A 23418-nucleotide genomic window follows, 5' to 3' on the forward strand; every position below is an offset into this window, starting at 1 on the left:
GGTCCCAGTATTCTTTTCAGTGTGCCAATCCTGGGATATTTGCATAAAATATAGGTATATACTATTAAAAGTTTCATCCTATTGCCTTTTTTGCACTAACTTGGTTTTTTTGTTAACATTTCTTCACCAATTCATCAGTGCAGCAAACAATAGCAAGAAATTGTTTTCATGTGAACACAGGCACATCTTAATTAGTTCATTATTATAAGTAGTTTTCCATAGTTCTGAGTAATTAAAAAAAAAGAAAAACCTAGAAAGGCTTTCAATTTAAAATGCCTTTGTAGCAAGCAGTGCTTTCAAGATCATTCTTACAGACTTGGATCCTCAATATGTTACCATAAAGTGCTTCTGAAAGGACTTGTCTGTTGACCACTTCCTCAGTTCATAGGTTTATTCTCTCTTTTCCCACTGTCACAATCTCTTAACTCAGCCCAAAGTGAGGTGAGGAGAACATAATTCATTCTGTCAGTAGCCCTGGAGAATGCTGTTGGAAGCAGTGCCTGTATGAATGGGGGTACATATCACTCATCTTATCATTCTTTCTCCTGAAAATAAAATTTGTGGGGGAAATGTAATCTAGTTAATCTAATACCAAGTTAATAAATGAGTCGTGAACTGAGATAATGAATGTGATCTCTTCCTCCCCCTACCTCCTTTTTAATACTATAGAAGGGAGCGATTTGCTGCTTAATGAAAAGTTGCCCTCTAGGTCAGTCTCAGATTTGTCAGCTTGTTAGCAAAGGAAGTTCCACTCGGCAGAATTGCTGCTGGTTAGTCTGGTGGAGGGAAAGCTTGGATCTTTAAAACGTGACACACACACACACACACACACACACACACAAAAACACCCCTGAGATAATTATGAATTACATAGAAGTTTACACCCAGTGCTGCAGAACATAGGAACACTGCAAAATGGAATTGCACGGCAGCCCTGGAATTTGAAAAAAAACCACGAGATTTAACTGAAGCATTTTCCAGTTCTGAAAAGTGTGTTTAATGTAAAAAGAAAGAAAGACAGAAAGAGTCTCTTGACTGGAGGGTAAACCACAGCCTTAAAGAGCTGGAAAGCCATAATTAAATCATGCATTGATTCTGAAAATGTGTGCTAGATGAGAGTCTAAAAAAATAATAAAAATGTGTTGCGGGAGGAGGGGTGGAGAAGCAAAGAGCAGTCACACCAGTGGCATCGCCATGACAACCGTGCTATAGTCGGGCCTACAGGACTTTTCCTGCCAAAAGTGAGGGAGATCACTGTCCCACTGGGTGGCTTTGTCCTGTGATGGCGTGTTACATGGCGCAGTGGCATTATACACTACGACAGGACATGGCAGGGAAAGTGAGAAGCGGTCACAGAGCCTAACTTCTTTTGACACAAGCCCCAACTGACACGGCTTGAGCTAATAATGTCATGCCACTTTGTGGGTGCGGTGAACTCCTTCTCCCGCCTCCATTGCTCAGCAAATGCTGCATGCGGCTTTGCAAAGGGGTACTTTGCCCACTTTATTTTTGTATCCTGACACGGGTGGGATATGTAAAGAGAGAAAGAAAGAGAGGGAGGGAGGGAGGGAGGGAGGGAGGGAGAAGAGGAAGGAAGAACGGACGGGCCACAGTAGGCTGGAAAAAATAAAAAATCAAACCTCAGCTATATGAACTTGCTGCCTTCAAGCTTTAATATTTTCTGCTCTAAGAAGAGCAGAAAAACAGAGTAGACTTAGAAATCCAGAGAAAAGTTATTAAACTAGATAGTTGCCAGGATTTGAATGATCTCAGACTTGTTTCTGTTTAGGATTTGTTTGGGGTTTTGTTTGTTTGTCTGTACGTTTGTTTTTTGGTGGTAAAACTTTCTAGGCTGTAAAATGGTGAATTCCTAAAGATACTAGCAGTTGAGCTTTCTATAAATTATGTAAGTCTGACAATCCGGTGTAAAGTTTTCAAGTATTTAGGCAAGTAATAATAATAATAATAATAATAATAATAATAATAATAATAATGAATCTTGGCTTTTGCCCACAAGAGGGCAGTATACTTTTTGTTGTTGTTTTGTCCTGCCTAGCTTTCTTCTGCCTTGCTAGAAGGACTTTTCCTCTGGTGAAGAAATCTTCCTAGCTAAAACAACATCATTCATTGCCTGGCTGTGACGATGTACATTAATTACCTGCGAAATATTACGACTAGCATGTAATGTTGCCGTTGTTACGCTAACATCAGTGCAGTTCTTGTCCTTTTCCTGTTGTGGGTTTGCAAATTCAGAGACTTGGGTCATTTGTTGTTGATACTGAAGATATCCAGGAGCTGATGGCTGGGGAGGGGATTGCAGGGTCTGGTATGATCAGGCATCTTCCAAGAAACTCAAACTAGTAGGGAGTTCAACTCTCAACCCTGGAGTCTCTGCTGCTAATCTGCCTTACTGTTGCCTGCCCTCATCCCCTTACAGAGGAATGAGGTGGGGTAATAAATCTCTACACACACCCTTGTCATCTCCCTCGGGTAGGTGGTCAGATTTGCCCATGGAAAAGCAAGTGAATGGACAAAAGCAACAATGGCAAAGACAAGGAGGTGAACTCACAGAAAGAATATTGTCCAAAAGACACCACCTCCCACCCCAAACCTGGAACTGGCACTGGGTGACCTAGAAACAAGCACATTTATGCTTGTGATTAATAGCATTTTCAACACAAAAGCAGGAGAATGCTATTGCACTCATTTCGTGCTTGTGGGCTTCCTATCTGTTGGCCATTGGAAAAATCATACTTGACTATATAGGCCTTTGGAAGGGTTTTTTTTTTTTATCTCCGGCAAATGTTCAGTGAAAGAGGCTTTATGGAATTTCCACTGTAAGCACAACTGGGCAAATGCCAAGGTTTCTGATGATGTAGGCTTTTATGTCTCCCAAACAAGTTACTCAAACAACTCTCTTGTTTCTTTTAGGTGTCCCACACCTGGTTGTGATGGCTCTGGGCATATTACCGGAAATTATGCTTCACATCGAAGGTATGTAAAATGTTGAGCTCTTTATCACAGTGATTTCCATTTCATGGGTCAACTTGGTCTTGGTCTTGAATCACAAGGCCCACCAGCAAAGGGCGTTGGGGAGCTGTGCTTGTCAAGTATCTTCAGTTACTACACTCAGTGTGTATTCACAACAGATCCAGCCAACAACTAAGTCCATTGTAAAAATGAGTAAGTCTCAAAACAAATCGATACTCAGCTACAAACAACTCATTATATTGAAAACTGGTAATGGCAACATTAAATAAAAAGTTACAATTCATTTATAGACTCAAAACAAACACCACAGCAAAATTCAGCCACATCAAATGCACAGACATATTAAGGTGCCAGTATAATAGGGTTCAAAAGTCCCAAAGCAATTGGAATGATTGTTTCAAGCATGTGACTGTTGTCACATGGAGTTCGGCCTCACACAAAAGAAATATTGCTACAGGTGCCTATCACCCTACTTATTACTTCAGATACTTCTTTGTGAACTTCCTGGTTTTTGTTTGTCTTTTGAAAAAATTATATTTCAGCCTGCATTTTCAACCGGATCTTTGAGACAGCTCACAAAAAAGCACACCTAAATGTCAATATAAAAGCACCATCACAAATTTGTAAAAGGGGCACATGGTTACGGTTGAATTATTACCAGTTTTCAAGCTTAAAAAAATGATGATGATGATAGCCACCCTCCTAAAACAAACTGACAAACAATGAGAGTCTCTAGCATTGTGGGATTTCAGAACCATAACTATTCACAACTGAGATGGAGCAAGAGGATTACATCAGTTCCTCCTTTCACCTGCAGCCCCCTGCATCACTCCCACATTATTCCAGAGTGTTCCCCAAAACTCTGGGCAATATTTTCAGGGGGCTTCAGTGGAAATCAACATCTCCCACCTCTGCTTCTTGCCAACAGGAGGATCCTTTCATTTGACTTATGCTCACAGAGTCTCAGAGTCCAAGCCATGACTTCTTAGGAAGTTTCATTTTAGACATAACATTTGAAGCAGACAGATCACTTCTTGCTGTAGCATTACAGGTTTTGGTTTAATGCAGTTCTTGACACAATCTACCATATATGCTAAAATGCCCGGAACTTTATGGAAAATGTTTTCTTATTACTTGATATTTCAGCTAGTCCATATTTATTCACATCCACATCAGCTGGTCCATACACAAGCTGCTCCAATCCATATCATGTAAATAACCTTAAAATGTGCTTACATTGATTGTGTCTGGTTACTGGTAAGTTAAGCACATGCCAATATCCATAGGAAGGTAGAAAGGATTACGTTCACAGGTAGAAAGGATTATGCTACGATTCCCAGCACCCTTAACAAACTACACTTCAGAAGATTTTTTAGGAGAAGCCATGTGGTTTAAATGTACAGTGTGTACGCAGCCCTTGTTGCTAATCTCATTCTAAAATAATGTATCAGTGACCAGGGCTGTTTGCACACCGTACACTGAAAGCACACAAACCCCAAATCTTGTAAACTGTGGTTTGTTAAAAGTGCTGGGAATTGTAGTTCTGTGAGCGACAAACTACAGCTTTCAGCATTCTTGCGGGGCTGGGTGGGTGCTTTAAGTGTATTGTGTGCATGCAGCTTAGGAGAAGTTACAAGAAGCAAACATGATCAGGTGGGAGGTGACTTGGGCCTCCAGGAATCCTGATTTATTTTGTTCAAAAACCCACCTTTAGAAGCAGGTTACCAAGGAGATTCAGTTTCCAAGTCCCAGTTACTAAAAGGCCTCTCATAAACTAAAGTCAGGGCTACACATGACATGCACCATGGGCCGATGGCCAAAACCTCTATCCCTGTGTCAAATTCTCTTCCTTGTGTGATATGTAGATATATACTTATCATATGTCATGACAGCGTTATGTTCTAAGTTTCTCCATTCCCAGTCCACCTCATTCATTGGTGGGGGCAGCAAGAAAGTTTGCAAATGTGATGATATTGTATTCCTACACAAAGGGGTGGAGGAAAGCTTTGATGCAAATGCTCCTTTCTGCAGCAGCCCTATAATTGGGGCTGGCGGCAGACTTCACGGGTTCCTTGGCATGGTGTCACCAAAGAACGCCACTCACCCACCACAACCAGAACAGGGCTTGTCTATAGTCCTGGTCCCATTGGGATTCTAGATGTTAAACATCATAAAGTTCTGTGGTTCCCTATACCTAAAAAATAGATCTGTAAGAATTTACAGGCATAGGGCTGGTTCATTTGGATTAATTAAACATGGTGGGTGACGACCACAACTGCAGCACTGAAACTGCTCTGGGGGCCCAGCAAGAAGAGTGATGAACAAGGGAAGACCAATGGGAAACCTTCTGAGCCAACTGGGTCCTAGCTCACCTCTGGCACCAGGTCTGCATATGCTTCATATAATGTCCGGTTCCTAACCCTTTCTAACTTCTGGCTTTTCGCTGGACTTTGTCACATTATTTTTCAATGAATATGTGGAGGGGAGCTGAGGTTGAACCTGCTGTTTCCTTCCCAACCCTCCTTGCATTAGCTGTGCCTGTTTGCACAGGGCCTGTGTGCTGACAACATGCATGATTTGGACTCCGTGTAATCAGGGAATGTCAATTCTGCAAGACCCAGACTACATATACAAGTTGTACATATATAGACTCAGGCACGAGCAACACATAATGGTTGAAAAGGGAGCTACCCTGATAATTAATGCTATCCCCCCCCAATTTAGATTGCCATGAAAGCAACAGTTCCGTGTGTATAGTAATTGATATCATGAATTCAAACTCTTTTTTTATAAGAAAGATGTGTTATAATGGCAGGCCTCAAAGTGCCTGGGCCTCATTCATATTGCAAACCACTCCTGCTTAAAAATGAGAAGCCACATTCTACTTTTGATATTGTGATCAATACAATTTGCATCAAGTACCAGCCCTAAAGTTTCGAATTCTTCATAAGAAAGAAGGAATGCATCACAACCTCCAGTTACACTATAGAAAACAGAAAGGCATCCCCATGTGTTAATAAATAATATACCGTGGGGAAAGGGAATTGAAAAGGTTTTTGTGTCTTCTTTAAATGATTCATTCACCACTTGCCTCTCTATTTTACCTTTCACTTCCCCCTTGGCCATACATTACACATAGCTTTCTGACTTTCTCGACTCACATTCTTCTGAAGCCCATCAGTGTCATAGCTGGAGACACTATTAGCAAGAGATTTAATGCACAGTTGTCCTTGTCTTCCAAGGGTCTTGGTCCATAAGGGTCCTGGAAAGCAATTTCGTTTTGCAGTGAGAGGAAATCATGATTCATGGGCTCCCTCTTGTGGTGTGAATAGAACTGCTAAAGTCAATGCAGAAAGGATGTCGTCTGCAAGTAACTTTTGCAGAAAGTTTAATTCTCTAGGACACTTAAGAGAATTATTTTTAGAATTAAGGTGTTCAGTCTTGAAATGATTTCTTTCATTCAGTCTTTCTGGTTGTCCACGAGCAAAGAAAAGTGGGATCAGGATAGTACAAAGCAAAGAAGACAAGGAAGATCAAGAGCCAATTAGGTAAGCATGAATCTAGTCAACTTCTTATCAACATGCTCAGCTATCTCTTCTGCCTGTTTTCTTCTTGGATACATATTTGAATGACAATAAGACACTTCTACATGCAAGTTAGTTGTTTTTAAATCTGTACGACTTCATATATGCATGCATTCACACACACACACAAATATATATATACATATATATCTACTCATATATATTCACACACATATACATACAAACACACATATGTGCCTGGAAAGCTTTGAATTAAATGCAGCTTTCATAGTATTCGTTCAACATCTGACCAAATACTTCTACTGAAGACAATGAGCAAATGAACTAGAAGCTGGTGGATGCATTGTGCTTTTGATCAAGAATATGCACACATGAGTCTGTTGCCCATCTATAATCTAGAGTCTCTGGCACTCACAGATTTTCTGTGCCTAGCCATGGGAGAAGTTTGAGGAGAGCATATGGATGCTTTCTCTTCCTATAGCCAACAACAAGACAGCTGTGCAACACAGCCGTTTTCTTTGTATGTACAGCATACCATTTGCCTCCCCAGCTCTTTGAGGTTTTCTATAATATTGTATGGCTCTCTAGGATCATTGGCCACACCCTGCACTGGACATGAATTTTTTAAAAGCTGTCATTTTAAGGGGAAATTTAAAATACAATGAGAAACATAAGGGGGCTTTTTGGTTTTGTTTTGTGTCTGTTTCATAAGAACAAAAGAAGAGCCAAACCTGCACACAACGTTCAGTTCTAATCACAACTCCTGGGTACTAAATTTAAGACTTTCCTAATTTATAAAAGCAGTTGGCAAAGTCTGCATGAAAAATCCGGGATCTTCTCACTAACAAGCACGTTCACTGTTTATCACCCAGGGAGGCACAAATCTGGTTTTGCACATAACACGAAGCCCTGCTTTAATAAATGATGGTTTATTAAATTATGGCTTAGCATTCTATGTCAGCAACTTACCGTATTTTTCACCCTATAGGACGCACCGGCCCATAGGACGCACCTAGATTTGGGGGGGGGGAATAAAGGGGGGGAAATTATTCCCCCCCCCAGGCGCGGGGCTCCAGCCCCCAGAACGGGACCCAGAGCCATGCCGAAGCTGCGTGCAGCTTTGGCATCGCTCTGGGAGCTTGCGGGGCTGAAGGAGGGGGAAGCCCTCCGCCAGCCTTCTAACCAAGTCGGAGGACAGCGGGAAAGGCGCGCTGCGCCTCTTCCGCTGTCCCCCGAGTTTGCGGGGCTGGCGACGGGGAGGAGCAGGCTTCTCCCCCCCCCCCCCGCCAGCCTTCTAACCAAGTCAGGGGACAGTGGGAAGGGTGCGCTGCGCCTCTCCCGCTGTCCCCCGAGTTTGCGGGGCTGGCGACGGGGAGGAGCAGGCTTCTCCCCCCCGCCAGCCTTCTAACCAAGTCGGGGGACAGCAAGAAAGGCGCGCTGCGCCTCTCCCACTGTCCCCCGAGTTTGCGGGGCTGGCGACAGGGAGGAGCAGGCTTCTCCCCCCCCCCCCGCCAGCCTTCTAACCAAGTCGGGGGACAGCGGGAAGGGTGCGCTGCGCCTCTCACGCTGTCCCCCGAGTTTGCGGGGCTGGCGACGGGGAGGAGCAGGCTTCTCCCCCCCGCCAGCCTTCTAACCAAGTCGGGGGACAGCGGGAAAGGCTCACTGCGCCTCCCTCTGTCCCCCGAGTTTGTGGGGCTGGCGGTGGGGCTCTCCTGAAGCCTGGAGAGCGAGAGGGGTCGGTGCACACCGACCCCTCTCGCTCTCCAGGCTTCAGCGAAAGCCTGCATTCGCCCCATAGGACGCACACACATTTCCCCTTCATTTTGGGAGGGGGAAAAGTGTGTCCTATAGGGCGAAAAATACGGTAACTATGGCCTATTTACTGCCAACTAACCACATTAAGAAGCCTTGGTTTGTTCTTGACTGGCAAACCTTGGTTTATTTCATTTATGGCTTGGCACTCTGTCAGAAACTAGCGCCCTTCCTTAATAGTGGTTTGTTTGGCCACCCCACTCCACAACATTCACCGTGTTACAAACACACAAGGGAAAAGGAGCTGGAAATCAGACTAAACTTTGGGGAAATAAGCCAAAGTTCCTTCGGTAATCTGTGAAACAATTTATGGTTAATTCATGGTTTCTTAAACAAACATGTCTTGGTGTTATGTGCAGACCTGGTCAGTAACAAAGGTTTGCTAGATTGGCGGTTACCATATCCCACTGTGTCGACATTACATTACATTTACACAGAGCTTGTTAGTGGAATGTTCCCAATTCCATTAGCATCTTTTATGTTTGTGTTGCATTTCTTGTTGGTGTTCTTGGTGGGGGTTTTTGTTGTTGTTGTTTGCTTTTTCTTTTAAGCCATAAAGCATGGTTGTTCTTTTTTTATGTGAGATTTATTTTGACTTTGTTGTAGAGGCTGCCAGGTATATGATGGCAAGACAATAAAGTTTATTTCATCTATCTGCTATCCAGATGTCCAGTTCCTGGTTGTGACGGTCAGGGTCATATAACCGGGAAATATGCATCTCACCGTAGTGCATCAGGATGCCCTCTAGCTACTAAAAGGCAAAAGGATGGGTATTTGAATGGCTCCCAGTTTTCTTGGAAGTCAGTGAAGACGGAAGGTATGTCATGTCCGACCCCAGGATGTGATGGTTCAGGACATGTCAGTGGTAGTTTTCTTACACATAGGAGGTAAGTAACTGCAGAGGTTTTTCCCCTCCTATCTAACTGTACCTTATTTGAAATAAGCTCTCCATTGGCCACAATGTGCAAATCTCTTTAAATTATTTTTAACACGTTATTCTGTGAAAAAAAGAGTCAACCAAGATTTCTTAGGTATGAAGCTAGATAGAACTACCTAGCTCATGTTTATGACACCCTTGAAACAAATTAGACCCTATCAATCTTATAATAATGATTCGTCCCCAATATTGTTTTCTTAAAGCAGATTAACAAATAAGTACCGTGTGCCAATCTTTGGTTTTTATTTGATAAACTTTCAAGGCAGCTAGTTTTAGTCTTATGTTAATTTTATTAGAGAATCTTCAGCTTAGATTTGCCTAAACTCAACTAGATGTTCTAATCTGCGCCATCTCCAAGTACAAACCTCCATGGTTTTTGTAAGTTTTTTGCTAGCAGAACATAGTTTGCCCATGGTTCACTTGTCCAAAGTTAGTAAAGATGCTCTTCAAACATGCCTTAACCCGAGAACTCTGAAGAGAGAGAGAAAAGGTATTGAAAGGGGGAAATGGTTTACCTACGTTAACTAGCCCTTTTACTGAAGCTATAGAACAATTAGTGGTAGCTAATTGGTGTCGTCCTGATGGTGATGCCAATGAGCAGTTTCAAAACTTGTTGACTGTTGATTGTGGAAAGTAGATTATATTTACATATATATATATATATATAGAGAGAGAGAGAGAGAGAGAGATATCCCTTAGGAAAGAAAAGCATATTAAACAGGCACACTTCTAAATCTAATACTTAATGCAAAATGAGCAGGAACAAATCAGAATTAACCGAAACAAACCTGTCCTGTTCTGCCTCCATACACAGGAGAAGGCTGGGTGGGCAGAGGAGAATCAGAATAGTTCTATCATTCCTGAAGAGTTCTTACGCTATGGAATAGAAATTCTGTTATTAAATATATTAAAAAACAATAAATCTGTATTCCGATGAACCACATAGTATACTGCCTAGTTTGCTCCTGTATATGGTTATGGCATGGAAGCATACCAGCCGAAGGCAGAAGATCATACCTATGTAAGTGCTATGGAGCTCATTTCCTTTATGTATCTCCTGGGCTTGCATGCCACTGCAGTTTCTGTAGTACTTCAGCCTGGAAAGACCTCCCTTTCAAAGACCCAAGACCGGAGCAAAGACAATAACACCATTACTCTTATTCTTATTACAATTAATTTATTAATCACCTTCTAAACCACCATCTCAAGGTGAGAAATGCAATAGATAATGAAAAACAGTTAAAAGCACGAAAGCAGCAAATGCATTTAAAACAAGACTAAAACTCTATGACAAAGGCTGGGAAAGCCTGTCGTTGCCTGGTGTGTTGTTGAGTTCTGAGCTGTTGTGTTGGACAACTTTATGAGTTAGGCATATGACATGTATCAACCTCCAGGATAAATCTTTTCACAATCTGTGGGGTTTGTTGATAACGTGTTCTGACAAAGGAAAGAAACAATTCTTAAGCCTTGTGCCAACCATGTGAATGTTCCTTCCAGAGTAGGCAGAACTATGAATTAGTATGTCTTTGTGAAAACCAACTTAAGTTTTACTAGGAATTAGAATGCTTTTAAGAAAAAGCACACGAGAGAGAGAGAGCGCGTACCATAGTAGGATTACAAACTAATCCCACTTGTAATCTAGGATCTGTGATTCAGGAGTGAGTAAGGAAAAGCTTCTATCTTATGTGCAATTATACATATTATCCTATACAACCAACAAATAATCCGATGAAATGCTTCTCTTGGATGGAACTATTTTAGAACAATGAGTGACTTTGGGGAGTTAAATGTGTTTTGCTTTTAATTCCTTGTGCACCAAAGTCTATTTATTTTAAAATTCTGTTCAGACTGAATGCTTTCTTTTCTTCTCTCTTTGCACGAAACTAGCCTCACATTTATTCCACATATATTCTGCACTAATTATATTTTTTTCATGTGAGAAACAGTCTCTCCTCATGTTTGTAAGGGTGTCCTCCGATTAAGTTTCTTAGATACGTTGAATGAATTTACACTGCAGATTTAACTGGCTACTTCTTCCCAGGAAATTGTAGTTTGATGATTAGGGGGTAGCACTCCACATACTACCATTCCCAGACCATTTTTGTTGGAAGAGTAGATATAGCCCAAGCTCTTCACCTCAGCTACACATCTCTTTCAAGTATGTTGCGGTTTTGTTAAGATGATATTTGCGTGCGGAGTTAGTTCTGGGGTGTTAATAATTAGCATAACATGTCAAAGCCATAAGTGATGAAAAACAAAGGGTAGATTCTTCTTCTGAAATTTGTAACAAAATAGTCCCAAGTTTGTTATGCAGCATGAAAAATAAAACTTTAGAGAAGCTGGTGGCCTAAACCTAGAAATGAGCTCAGTAGCGCTAGCCTCAAAAGCAGGCACTCGTCATGGTCCTCTGTGCACCAGAAGCAGTTTAGTCACGCTGGCCACATGACCCGGAAAGCTGTCTGTGGACAAATGCTGGCTCCCTGGGCCTGAAGCAAGATGAGTGCCACACCCCATAGTCACCTTTGACTGGACTTAACCGTCCAGGGGTCCTTTACCTTTACCTGCCAGCTAGTGATCAGAGAGTCAGAGTGCAGCCCTGCAAGCTGCAATGCTCACATGCTGAGGCAACATGCTGGTGAAGGATTGACCCTGCACCCAGCAACTGATGTCACCAGGTGGAGGAAATTGGTTCACAGCTCAACATGGACACCTTGGTGAGCCAAGACTGGCCTGCGGGATGGAGATTCCCACCCCTCTTGTGAAAGAGCTCAAATAACAATGAGACTGAAGTCATGCATTTGCTCATTCGTTGTTAGTTACCGACATTCAACTGGTGACAGGATTGAATCCTTATTCCATTTCAGACTCAAGCAATATGCATGATTATGAGACTAAATTCCATTATAGCGTATTCCACCAAACAGTAACCAACTTTCCTTCAGATGATGAACTATGGAAGTGACAGTTAAGTATTCTGGCCTATGAGTAAAGCAAATAAGATCTGATTTATCTTCACTAGCTGGCATTTTATGCCCTAAAGCACTATAAACAGAAATGAAGTCTGCCTATAAATCTATATCCTTATTATATTCCACCAGACTAATTATTATGACCGGCCTCTAGTGCCCGAGGAAACGAAATAACATGCAAGAAAATGGAAGATCTCCTTAATATATTGCGACTAATCTTTGCATTCATAATATATGAAATTGTGATGGTTAAAGATGGTTTAAGATTAGATTCTGAATCTAATCTGAGCCCTGTCTTCTTAGTAGTCAGTCTCATACACTCCTTTTTTAATTTGGATTTACATTTGTGAACCTCACCCAGGCTTTAAATTGGCCCAGCTTTGTTTTTGTGAGCAATATATTAGAAAATATCAGTACAAACATCAAAGCAAGCAAATAGTTTAAGCATAACTAGCTTGCTTTCCTTTTCTGTTCCTTCACTTTTCTCCATAATATAATTTGCCTTTAATAAAATTAAAAACATGAATGCAAGGCATGTCTTCCACCCACATCTTTTAAAGAGTGCTCAGAAGTTCCAGGTGTGTGCTAAGATTATACTCTCAAGAAAGTGAGGGACAACTCAAAAGTTAGATTCCACACACCCAGTCAGTCTTATTTTAACAGTAAAAAAGATAAAGGGACCCCTGACCATTAGGTCCAGTCGTAGCCGACTCTGGGGTTGCGGCGCTCATCTCGCTTTACTGGCCAAGGGAGCCGGCGTACAGCTTCAGGGTCATGTGGCCAGCATGACTAAGCTGCTTTACCTTCCCGCCAGAGCAGTACCTATTTATCTACTTGCACTGGTGTGCTTTCGAACTGCTAGGTTGGCAGGAGCTGGGACTGAGCAACGGGAGCTCACCACGTCGCAGGGATTTGAACCGCCGACCTTCTGATCGGCAAGTCCTAGGCTCTGTGGTTTAACCCACAGTGCCACCCGCGTCCCTATATTAACAGTAGATAGCAGCAAATATCAAACCCCCCATAGACCCCAAACCTACAATTCGTGAGATAAAACGTGAGATAAAAACATGGGGAAAACATGTTACATTGTGGTTCATTCGTATTGCGTTTCTTGGCCCAAAGACTTCCAAAGCAGTTAACAGCATATTAATAAAGCAAGCAATACAGCAAAAGTACAGAAAGACAACAAATCAGATGGGCCATGATTCTGTGATTTTGCTATCTACACAGTGAACTGGCTGAAAATTTGATGGCCACCAGCTCACCTAGAACTGGGTCATTCAATCCAGTTGCCATCTTTCATCTTAACCTATCTGCTTCTCTCTATTCTTTGTTTAGGGCAACCCACCCACTCCCAGTGCCCCAAACCTTCTCTTACTAGGATCCTGGAACCAAAAGATTTGTGCAAAGTAGCTTCCATGAAAATAGTACCATTCCTGCAAGTTCATGTCCTTAAAGGGTGACGTTAGATGTCCCCAAGGCCCGCAAGCTCTCATTCCCTTCGGTGCACTCAGGCTACCACCTCTCTGTTCTGGGTTTATTTAGTAGATTATTCATCCAGGAGTAGCAGGTTGGAGTGTCCCCCTTTCCCCCACCCACCAGTACCAAAGGCTTTGAACCAAAGGCCAAGTCCCCAAGGTTTGTGCCTCTAACCAGACTGTGGGACCAACCCTGCCATTAGTAAGAATGAAGTGGGTGCTTCATTTAGTACAGGCATAGGCAAACTTGGCCCTCCAGATGTTTTGGGACTACAACTCCCATCATCCCTGACCACTGGTCCTGTTAGCTAGGGATGATGGGAGTTGTAGTCCCAAAACATCTGGAGGGCCGAGTTTGCCTATGCCTGATTTAGTAGATGTGAGGGATCTGTGTATGCAACCCATAACCTTGCTTACTGCCCTCAAGTGTAGGGGAGGACTTTTCCATTGCCAGTGGTGATTTGCTTTGGGAAGTAAAATTTATTCGGCCAGCCCTGCCAAACCATTTCCCGGATAAATACTTGGAGGGGCAAAGCAAACTCTATGACTGGTTTCGGGTACTTTCACTCCAGTCTGCCCCACAATATACATAAATATATATACTATACATGGTGGGTTCCGACACCTCTTTTTCTAGAAAAATAACACTGTAAAAAACCAATTAAAACTCTAATTTGGTCCTTACTTTGTGCCATGTTCTCTTGGCATACCCTTACTAATATATTCCACAGAATCACAGAATTGTAGAGTCGGAAGTAGCCTAACCCCCTGCAGTCAAATTCCTAACCTGCAAAATTTCCCTAATACTATTCTTTAAATACAGATTGTTTATATGATTTTTAATTAGGATTCATCTAGAACTTGTGACAAACTTTTCAGGAGCTGCCCTATTGTTACACAATAGTAGGAAATGTTTCTGCATTTGTATTTGAACCTGCAAATGAAATGAAATCAGCTCAAATCCCTCAAGCTTAAAATAGGGTGCGTATCACTTATTTGGGATAAGATACAAGCTATAAATTCATATTTATTCCTTCGAGGTAGTTTAAATAAGAATGATAAATATAGGTTTCGTTGCTGTGGGGAAAATTTGTTGCAAAAAGGTGTGCATGTTCTAACTATAACTACTCTGATTTATTAAAACCGGGTTTATATGAAATGCGTGTTCTTGTCATGTGGTAAGAAAAACTAGGTTCCAAGACAGATGAACATGGGCATCTGCCCCGCAGCTGAGCTATAATCCCCAGAGTCACAGCTTTCTTTATAAAAATAAGTCTCTACCCTTTGTATATGAGGCAAATGTATGGGCACCATTCTCCTTGTTTGTTTAGTGAAAAACTAGCATTCTTCTACCTTTCAGTGATTTTAGGCAGTGAATGAAGTTATTGCAACATCAGCCAATTAGACAAAGAGAAGAGGGACACACCATGGTGTACAAAAGTAGCTAGTTTTTCTTTCTTTCCATTTTTAAGTCTTATATTTTTCCTCTTCTTGTCTGAGAACAGTTCCTCTTCTCTTTCAGAAGCCAGCACCTTACCAATGGCAGTCAAGAGAGACTTCCCTGTAACTCTGTTTCCGTAGTCGATTTAGCTGACGTACTGAACACCCGTGACTTATTACAATTAATAATTCTTTCCTCACTTATTGTCTACAGTCTATCAGGATGCCCCAGAGCTACGTCGGCAATGAAGAGAGCAAAGCTGTCGGGAGAACAAATGCTTACAATAAAGCAGAGGGCTAGCAATGGTAAATAGCTAATTGTTGTGGATTAAATGAGACGCAGCTATCACTGTTTACTTCACTCTCTCACTGTGAGAATAATTTACTCACTATGGTATTACAAAGGAGTCTTTCTGAACACAATCTTGGAGTCCTTCTAGAAAGTGCCATCAGGCTACAGTGTACGGCACTGAAGTGATTTTGCTGCTGCTGCAAAAAATCAGCTTCTGAACGTGCTTCAGAGAACACCCATGCTGTGATTTGTGCTGCCATTGTAAAGCAGAAAGCTCATGTGAAGCACAATCATATGCATGTTTGCTCAGAAATATGTCCCTCTGTATTAATTGCATCTTACTCCAAGGAAAGTTTGCAAAGCAGTGCAGCCTTGGCTCAAAGTTCTTTAGGCACTTGGAATTACCAGAATTCCTCTCCTTCCAGTACAGAGCCTCATTCATCAGACTGACGAAGAGGGTCCCCAAATTTAGCATGGCTGGATTTTGAAATACCACATTACCATCAAAAGGGAACCATTAAGTCTAAAATTCCCACAATATCCTGTTGTCTTTAACCCAAATTATACATTTGGCATGGGTATTTAATCTGCTCCATTATACTATGTATGGCCAGAAAAGCTCATATAATATAATCACTTCATCTGGCGGTATGATGAAACTTGGATACTTTTATCAATTTTATTTTCATCATTTTTACCCTGCCTTTTTTACCCAAAACTATGCCAGAAAGCTATGGATGAGCAAAAAGAACTGAGATGTCGAGCAACAATTCAGTAACCTTACATATCATTCATATGAAAGAAAGACAAGAACAAATATCTCAAGAAAAAAATAAAACTTAGCTGTATGGTGCTAATGAAGAGTCCCCCCCCCAATTCAAATAGCATCTGTGGGGAAGTGGTTTTCATCAGGAGCTTGTGAGGAGGGTCAAGTTCGTCCTCCCCACCTTCAGTGATTCCAGTCATCTCCCCACCCCACCCCCAGCCAATGACTACAGTCTGCATTTTCTAAAAAGTGCACATTAGATGGAAATATGAATTTAATGCCACAGTTCATTGGGCAGCCATCAAACTCTGTTACTCGAGCGAATGGGCTCAGATAGAAGTTGTGGTTTAATTAGTATGTTTAAATTTAGGATGTGGAAGGACTTTTCCACCCCATGGGAATGTCAAGGTTCACAGCTGGGCTGGATACTTGCCCTATTTTCTCCCTTTCCTCCACTTACGCATGCAGATGGCACAGTGGGATGTTGGGAGGGTCTGTACATGCTTTCCATACCACCATCCAGTTCTTCCTCTCTGTGCCTTGCAAGCTACTTACCATATTTTTCCATGTATAAGATGATCTTTCCCCCCAAATTTTGTAAGTTTAAAATTGGGGGTTGTCTTATACATGGAACGTTGCAATTAAATATATAGATAAATATATGCCGCCATCCATATTCTTTCCCCCCAGCCTCCCCTCACTATTGGCCTCACAACAAACACTGGTCTGGTACTTCCCCTCCCCCAGCAGCCCCCACTCCGGACATTGTCCCTTCCACCCGGTTCCCTCAGCCGCCCCCTGGCTACCCAGACCCTCCATTCCCCAAGCGCACTCACTCAGGCAGGCCTGGCAGTCGCAGCTCCTCAATCAGTGTTCGCATCTGCCAGCACACATGGAGTAAATACGGTACATACCGTAAATACTGAGACAAAAGTGCAGCACACAGGCGGGAGAACTGGAGCTGCAGCTACAGTGGAGTTACACTGAGCTGATAGGAGCAGCCGCCATTACACAGCTTGCCTCACTGTTAGATGTTTAAATATACAGTACTAAATATACCGGTGTTTTGAATATTTAATAAAATATCAATATTGTTCCGTTTGGTGTTTAAAATATTTATTTCTTAATTTGGGGCTCAAAAAATAGGGGTCGTCTTATACATGGGGGCGTCTTATACACAGAAAAATACAGTATATTCTACATGCTTTTTTTGACAGGTTGGGTAGGATGAAAATGTGAAGAGTATGCAGAGACCTGCCACTCCCTTCAGTGACCCATCACAGGGCCTGGGCAACAGGGGAGAGAGCTGGATTCCTACGGTCTTGGTTCCCCTTAGAATGTTCTTACGTTAGCTTGCGGAAGGCTCTGCTTAAAATGGAATATCCCATGAGATGTAACCATTTTGACCTTTTAGTTTTATTGACCTAAACTTCAAACTGTGAAATGGCTCAGTTGCTTAACTCAGATTTCTAACAACTATATTTTAATATATCTTTTTTATTATTGCATAGGTATAGAAAATGATGAAGAAATTAAACAGTTAGATGAAGAAATAAAGGAACTAAATGAATCCAACTCCCAGATGGAAGCTGATATGATAAAACTCCGAACTCAGGTAACAGTTTTATAAAGTCCTAAATCCAATGGTTTTTTACATGACTGGATTAAGATAAATAAATAGGCTAGTCGCACTCTGTGGGGATATTTTATTTTATTTCTCCCAATTTTTCCTTAATGTGTTTGCCCTGTTTTAAAAACCGTATGGGAGGTTAGAAAACCGTGATTTGGTACTGCTTCCCTAGCATGGCAGCTGCAAACATTTCTACCTGAAATCATAATCAAAACCATCAGGTTAAAGAAGGATTTTGTTCTAAATGAATATGTACAGCTTTTACTCTCTTATATATGGATGATAGATGGGGGGGGGGGAGAGAGTAAAGGCAGATCACCAGAAATCAATGGTCCAAGCTTTCTGCTCAGGCACGCTAGATGCTACATTGTGCAAAGGAGCAAACTATCCATGATGTTAAGTACTGTTTTGAATCGCAACTGGCCATGTTCCTTTTCTCCTAAAAAGTAACTGTGGTGCATCGAACTTGGATCTGAATTGCACTGCAGGGGAAGAGGCCACTTAACCATTTTCCCATCTCCATTTTCCTTGCAAAAATGGTCTCCTGCCCCAAAGTGCTTATTTGTTCCGATTTTTAAGCAGTTTAAGGGAGACAATTGTTGGACAATGGGGGTGGCGAAAAGGAACTCTTTGCTGCGGCCCTGATCCAGGGTGGAAGGATGGCTCTCCTTTTTTTGAAAACAAAAGGAGGCTGCGAGCACGTGCTTAAAAATAAGCTTAAAGTCATATCTAGTTTTGGTCATTGACTGCTGCTTAATATCTATTTCCATCTGTTCTTAGTTTACGTAGATGGTTCAAAAAGTGTAGTTTTCTACAGATAAAAATGGACATGGACTAATCCATTGTAAGGCCGGGGAACAATTTGCATGATTTATATATATATTTTTCAGAGGATGGTATGTGGTAGGCACGGTTTTTTTTTTTAAAAAAATTGGCTTTTCTTAATTCCAAGTGAAGAGTATGAATTAGATGTGAGGTGTAAAAGGAGTACTTTATTGTGAGACGTCAAGCCCAGGAGATTTGGCAGAACATAATGGCTTGGGTTCAGTGTTTCCATAAGGGTCATTCCATGTCATTTCAACAAGGTCATGTCACCCTCCGTCTCAGATGTTGATGAAACTTGGTGTACAGCCTTCCCTTATGGTTGAAAGAAACCCCCTTAATTCCCCCCCTCTATCTCAAATAGTTTTAATTTTTATAGCACTTCAAAGTTTTGTTAAATCTGTGTTGTCTGTCCCTCTTGAGACCCTTGGCACAAGATACCCTTGTGTACATTCCCCCCCATAACCAATGATCAGCTCTCTTAGAAATTTTACAGGAAACTTTGAAGTGCTATAAAATTAAAACCATTTGAGACAGAGGGGGGAAATTAAGGGGGTTTCTTTCAACCATAAGGGAAGGGTGTACACCAAGTTTCATCAAAATATGAGATGGTTGGTGACAAAACCCTTGTTTTTTGCATTGATTTGATGTGGAATCACCCATAAGTGGAACGCTGAACACAGAACACAGACCAGAGGAAGAGGCAAGGAAAGGAATGTCACTGATTCTTCCTTCCTCCTGAGTATTTTTTGCTCCCTGAAATCTGTTCTGGAAGGTTGGATGAGCTATAGAACAGCAAAAGATGCACTGCACCCTCCAAGTACCGTAGATCTGCACTGGCTCATAGAGGGACACTCTGGATCAACTTAGTGTTATAATTGACATAACATTCCCCTCCTCCGTCGTTTTAAAGATGTTCTGCTTCCTGTTACATTGTACACTATTCTGTCCCTTTCAGATTACCACCATGGAGAGCAACCTGAAGACGATAGAAGAAGAAAACAAAGTAATTGAGCAACAAAATGAGTCGCTCCTTCACGAATTGGCTAATTTAAGCCAATCTTTAATTCATAGTCTAGCTAATATCCAGCTGCCGCATATGGTAAGTGACTGAGGCACAAGTTAAGGAATTTGGCGGTCTCCTTCACCTCATACAGTAGATGTCTTTTTGTTTTTATATTTATGGCTCCTCAGCCCGATGGAGATTTGCGGTATCAACCCTGAAACCATAGAGATAAATTTAACTGCTAAAAAAAAAAAAAGACACGGTGGGCCAATTCCGATGTCTCCTGTAAAAATTAAGTAAGCGCTAAACTAGACCTTTTTAATGTGCTAAGAAAATGGTGTCAATGTGCTGTGATAGTTTGTTATGCATAAATGAATATACCATTAAGCAAATAAAAGTTGTATATGAACTACTATTTAATATCTCGTAGGAACCAATCAATGAACAAAATTTTGATGCTTACGTGACCACTTTGACGGACATGTATACAAATCAAGATCGTTATCAGAGTCCAGAAAATAAAGCCCTACTGGAAAATATAAAACAGGCTGTGAGAGGAATTCAGGTGTGAGCAGCTGCTGTAGTGGTGAAAAAATCTTACCTTTAAAAAAAAAAAATGATGCCTCTTGTTTTTTGCTGCTGTAATTTACCAGAAAGTGTTATATATTTCTTTCTGTTTAAAACAGTGTTATGCTTACAAGACTTCATGATAATTTTATGTCTTGCTTTAAAGATAGTAACTGCAGAATAGTTTTTTGAATACATTCACATTTTGTACGTTTTCATATAAGCTGACATAGTGTGATATGCCATGTAATGTTTATAGCTGCTAATGTATGCACATTTTTGGGGTAAATATATTTCTGAAGAGGTAAGCTGATCAAAATAGAGTGTAAATTCTTTTTAATGCTTTAGTGATTAAATGTTTTAGTATTTTGAACTGAAATGGACAAAAAAAAAGAAAAAGAAAAAAGAAAATCCGCTTTGAATGACAATGTTGCAGTCTGCGGCCACTTTTTAGACACTCTCATTTTGTCTCATTGCTGGAGGATTTTATGGGATTTAAGAAATTACATTTTGTGTGCATATTGTTTCATAGCAAGATTTGGTTGCCAAAAATGCTTTATTTTTGAACAATGCTTGAAATATTGTGTAACTTTTGTTTTCAGAGGATGGTATGTGGCGGGGGGCAATAAAAAGAAGGTTTTGTTTTGTTTTGTTTTTGTTTTTGTTTTTAATTCCAAGCAAAGGGCATGAATTAGTTGTGAGATGTAAAAGGAGTAATTTATTGTAAGACAACATCAAGCCATGGAAACTTGAGAGAGAAGATTCAAAGCAGCTTAAACAGCACTTTTTAATTAACTTCTAAGCATTACATGGTATGAATATGAGAACCTCCATAATGACAGGAGCTCTATCAGAGGTGGACAACATGAAGATATCAACTTTTCTTTTCAAATACACTTTGGAGCCAACATCCTCTGTCTCTCCAGGACTCCTAGAGTTTCCCTCTGAGTTATCTGTTACAGCATTGTAGTTCATCTTTCAGAAGTTCAGTCTTTCCTTCCTAATACAAAGGCAATAGGTTCAAAGAAATATTGCCATTAAAAAAAAAGTTTTTAATTTGGGAATGAACCCCTAAGTTTTATCTTTACAGTAGTTACTGGCCTGGATTCATTGCTACCCTGCGTAGGAAATAGAATGCAGTTCAGTTAACCTGTTTTTTTTTTTACTTTGTTCCCTTTTTTTTACTGTTTTGGTTCTGGGGTTACGGTTATTTTTTTAATTTTTTGGCGTACAATCATTATTCCTGTGGCATTTCCATATGCTATCTATTTGTTCTACTGTTACCTATTGCAAAAAATAAATAAAAATAAATGAATGAATGCAATCAGAAAATTTAATGTAACTAAATATACTTTGGCACTTTTTGCTTTAAATTGCATCATTTCAAGCTAAAAAAAAAAGACGTATTGTACTTTTCAGATTTGATTGTTATTTCTTCAAAATAACTGCACTATATGTATGCATAAGACCACTTTTTCTTGCGGCATTTTTTTGTTTCCCCCCCTCCCATTTAAATTAGTAATTCAGATGGCGTGTCGTGTATGTTGGATGTTGAATTGATTTCGATTTGATAGCATATCTTTTCCTTCCATGTCTTGATGTTATGCAGAAAGTACAAAAGTACTTTGAAAAATTTTGTTATGAAAAAAATAAATAAAAAAGATGGGTTTTGTAAAAAATAATAAAATAATAATAATAAATAAAATAAAATAAAATATTTTTAGCAGAACAGGACTTACAGGGTCATTGTCCCCACAATGTGCCAGTTGACTATTTGCACTTACCTTGCCCTATATATCCATACGGAGGTGTGCAATCTCGTGTGTCATTCGCTTTGTGACACTAAATTTGAACAAATTAGAGTGGAAGCCGACGTGGGCTCGTCCAATAATATTTGCTACAGGGATCTCACAACAAATATTCTGATACAATACTCAACCTCGGTATATATATATATGTATAAATATATGTATATCCCAGCGGCACTTTATACTATTCACTGTACAAAAAGCTTACAGTTTTTCCACGAGGACTTTAATAACTAGCTGGGAGAAGATTATGTAATTACTTTTAGGGCTCTGCAGTGTCTTCTTCTGTATAGTGCCCTCCTTTTTCTGTTGTGCTATTAGTTGTAGCTGCCATGCTTAGAATTGCCTTTTTGAGAGCTGAAGCAAGGTGCTTGTCGTTCACCTTCTGCCATATATATTGTACTTTTTGCCCTAGCCTCCTTTTAGGGCTCTCATTGTTCATAAGGGCATATGCATTTTTTTCCACTGCATTGTGTCTGCCGCTTCTTTGCCAATATAGTAATGCTTTCCGTAGAGTAATAGATAGTATCAGTTTTGGATTCTTATCGTTATCACCTATGTACAATGGGAAAAAGGGATTTTAAGCACAAATCCGCGCTGCTCATCTAATGTTGGTACATAATATCAAATCAAAAGATATCTGTGACTATTATATAGGGATCACACACAAAAAAGTGTCACATATTAGAATGCTGACCTTTCATCTGAAATTATTGTGAGTCATCAGAGTTTTATTTATTCTAACTTATTGTTCATTTTTCTTGAGTTTGATTTAAGTGCTCATTTATTAAGACAGAATTTTGTATAAACTACTTATTGTGCTCTCTGTGGAACTGAGGTTTGATTTATTTTTGTACTACACGGCATGGGTTTGTTGACATTTTAATTTTGCTATAAATGTGTGAAATCACAAGTTGCTGTGATAACTTCATTTTTAAATTGTGAAATTTGTACAAATTTTGTCATGCTGGATGTGAACACATCTTACTCTAAATAAATAAATGAATAAATAAACAAACAAACGTGTTGCCACATTTGTAGCACAGCTGTTCTCTAATCCATTGTTACCTTTCTTGATTTCACCCACGGTACTGGCAGTCTCATATATTCAGCCAAACTTTGCAGTGGCACCTTTCTTTCTCCTTTTTAATAACTGAATTCTCATCCTACACACACACACACACACACACACACACACACACACACACACACACACACATCTCTCTGTGTATAAGACACCCCCATGTATAAGACGAGCCCTATTTTTTAAAACACCAAAATTAAGAAATTAGGTTGACACCGGTCTTGAAAGACCTACATTGGCTGCCAGTACGTTTCCGAGCACAATTCAAAGT

General features: G+C 40.5%; 1 protein-coding gene across 19 annotated transcripts in view; it reads left to right on the top strand.

The window, feature by feature from the left end:
* Nucleotides 1–23066, top strand: part of MYT1L (myelin transcription factor 1 like) — a 284247-nt gene extending 261181 nt beyond the window's left edge. For all 19 annotated transcript variants that reach the window (XM_053380764.1, XM_053380763.1, XM_053380761.1 and 16 more), the window contains 7 exons: nt 2932–2994; nt 6456–6539; nt 9014–9235; nt 15387–15478; nt 17742–17845; nt 19641–19784; nt 20119–23066. In XM_053380764.1, the coding sequence (XP_053236739.1) occupies nt 2932–2994; nt 6456–6539; nt 9014–9235; nt 15387–15478; nt 17742–17845; nt 19641–19784; nt 20119–20259 (850 nt within the window). In that variant the 3' untranslated portion in view covers nt 20260–23066. The remainder of the gene's footprint in view (nt 1–2931; nt 2995–6455; nt 6540–9013; nt 9236–15386; nt 15479–17741; nt 17846–19640; nt 19785–20118) is intronic.
* The last annotated feature ends 352 nt before the right edge of the window (nt 23067–23418 follow it).

The sequence above is a fragment of the Podarcis raffonei genome, chromosome 3 (assembly GCF_027172205.1).
Source record: "Podarcis raffonei isolate rPodRaf1 chromosome 3, rPodRaf1.pri, whole genome shotgun sequence".
Lineage (NCBI taxonomy): Eukaryota > Metazoa > Chordata > Lepidosauria > Squamata > Lacertidae > Podarcis > Podarcis raffonei.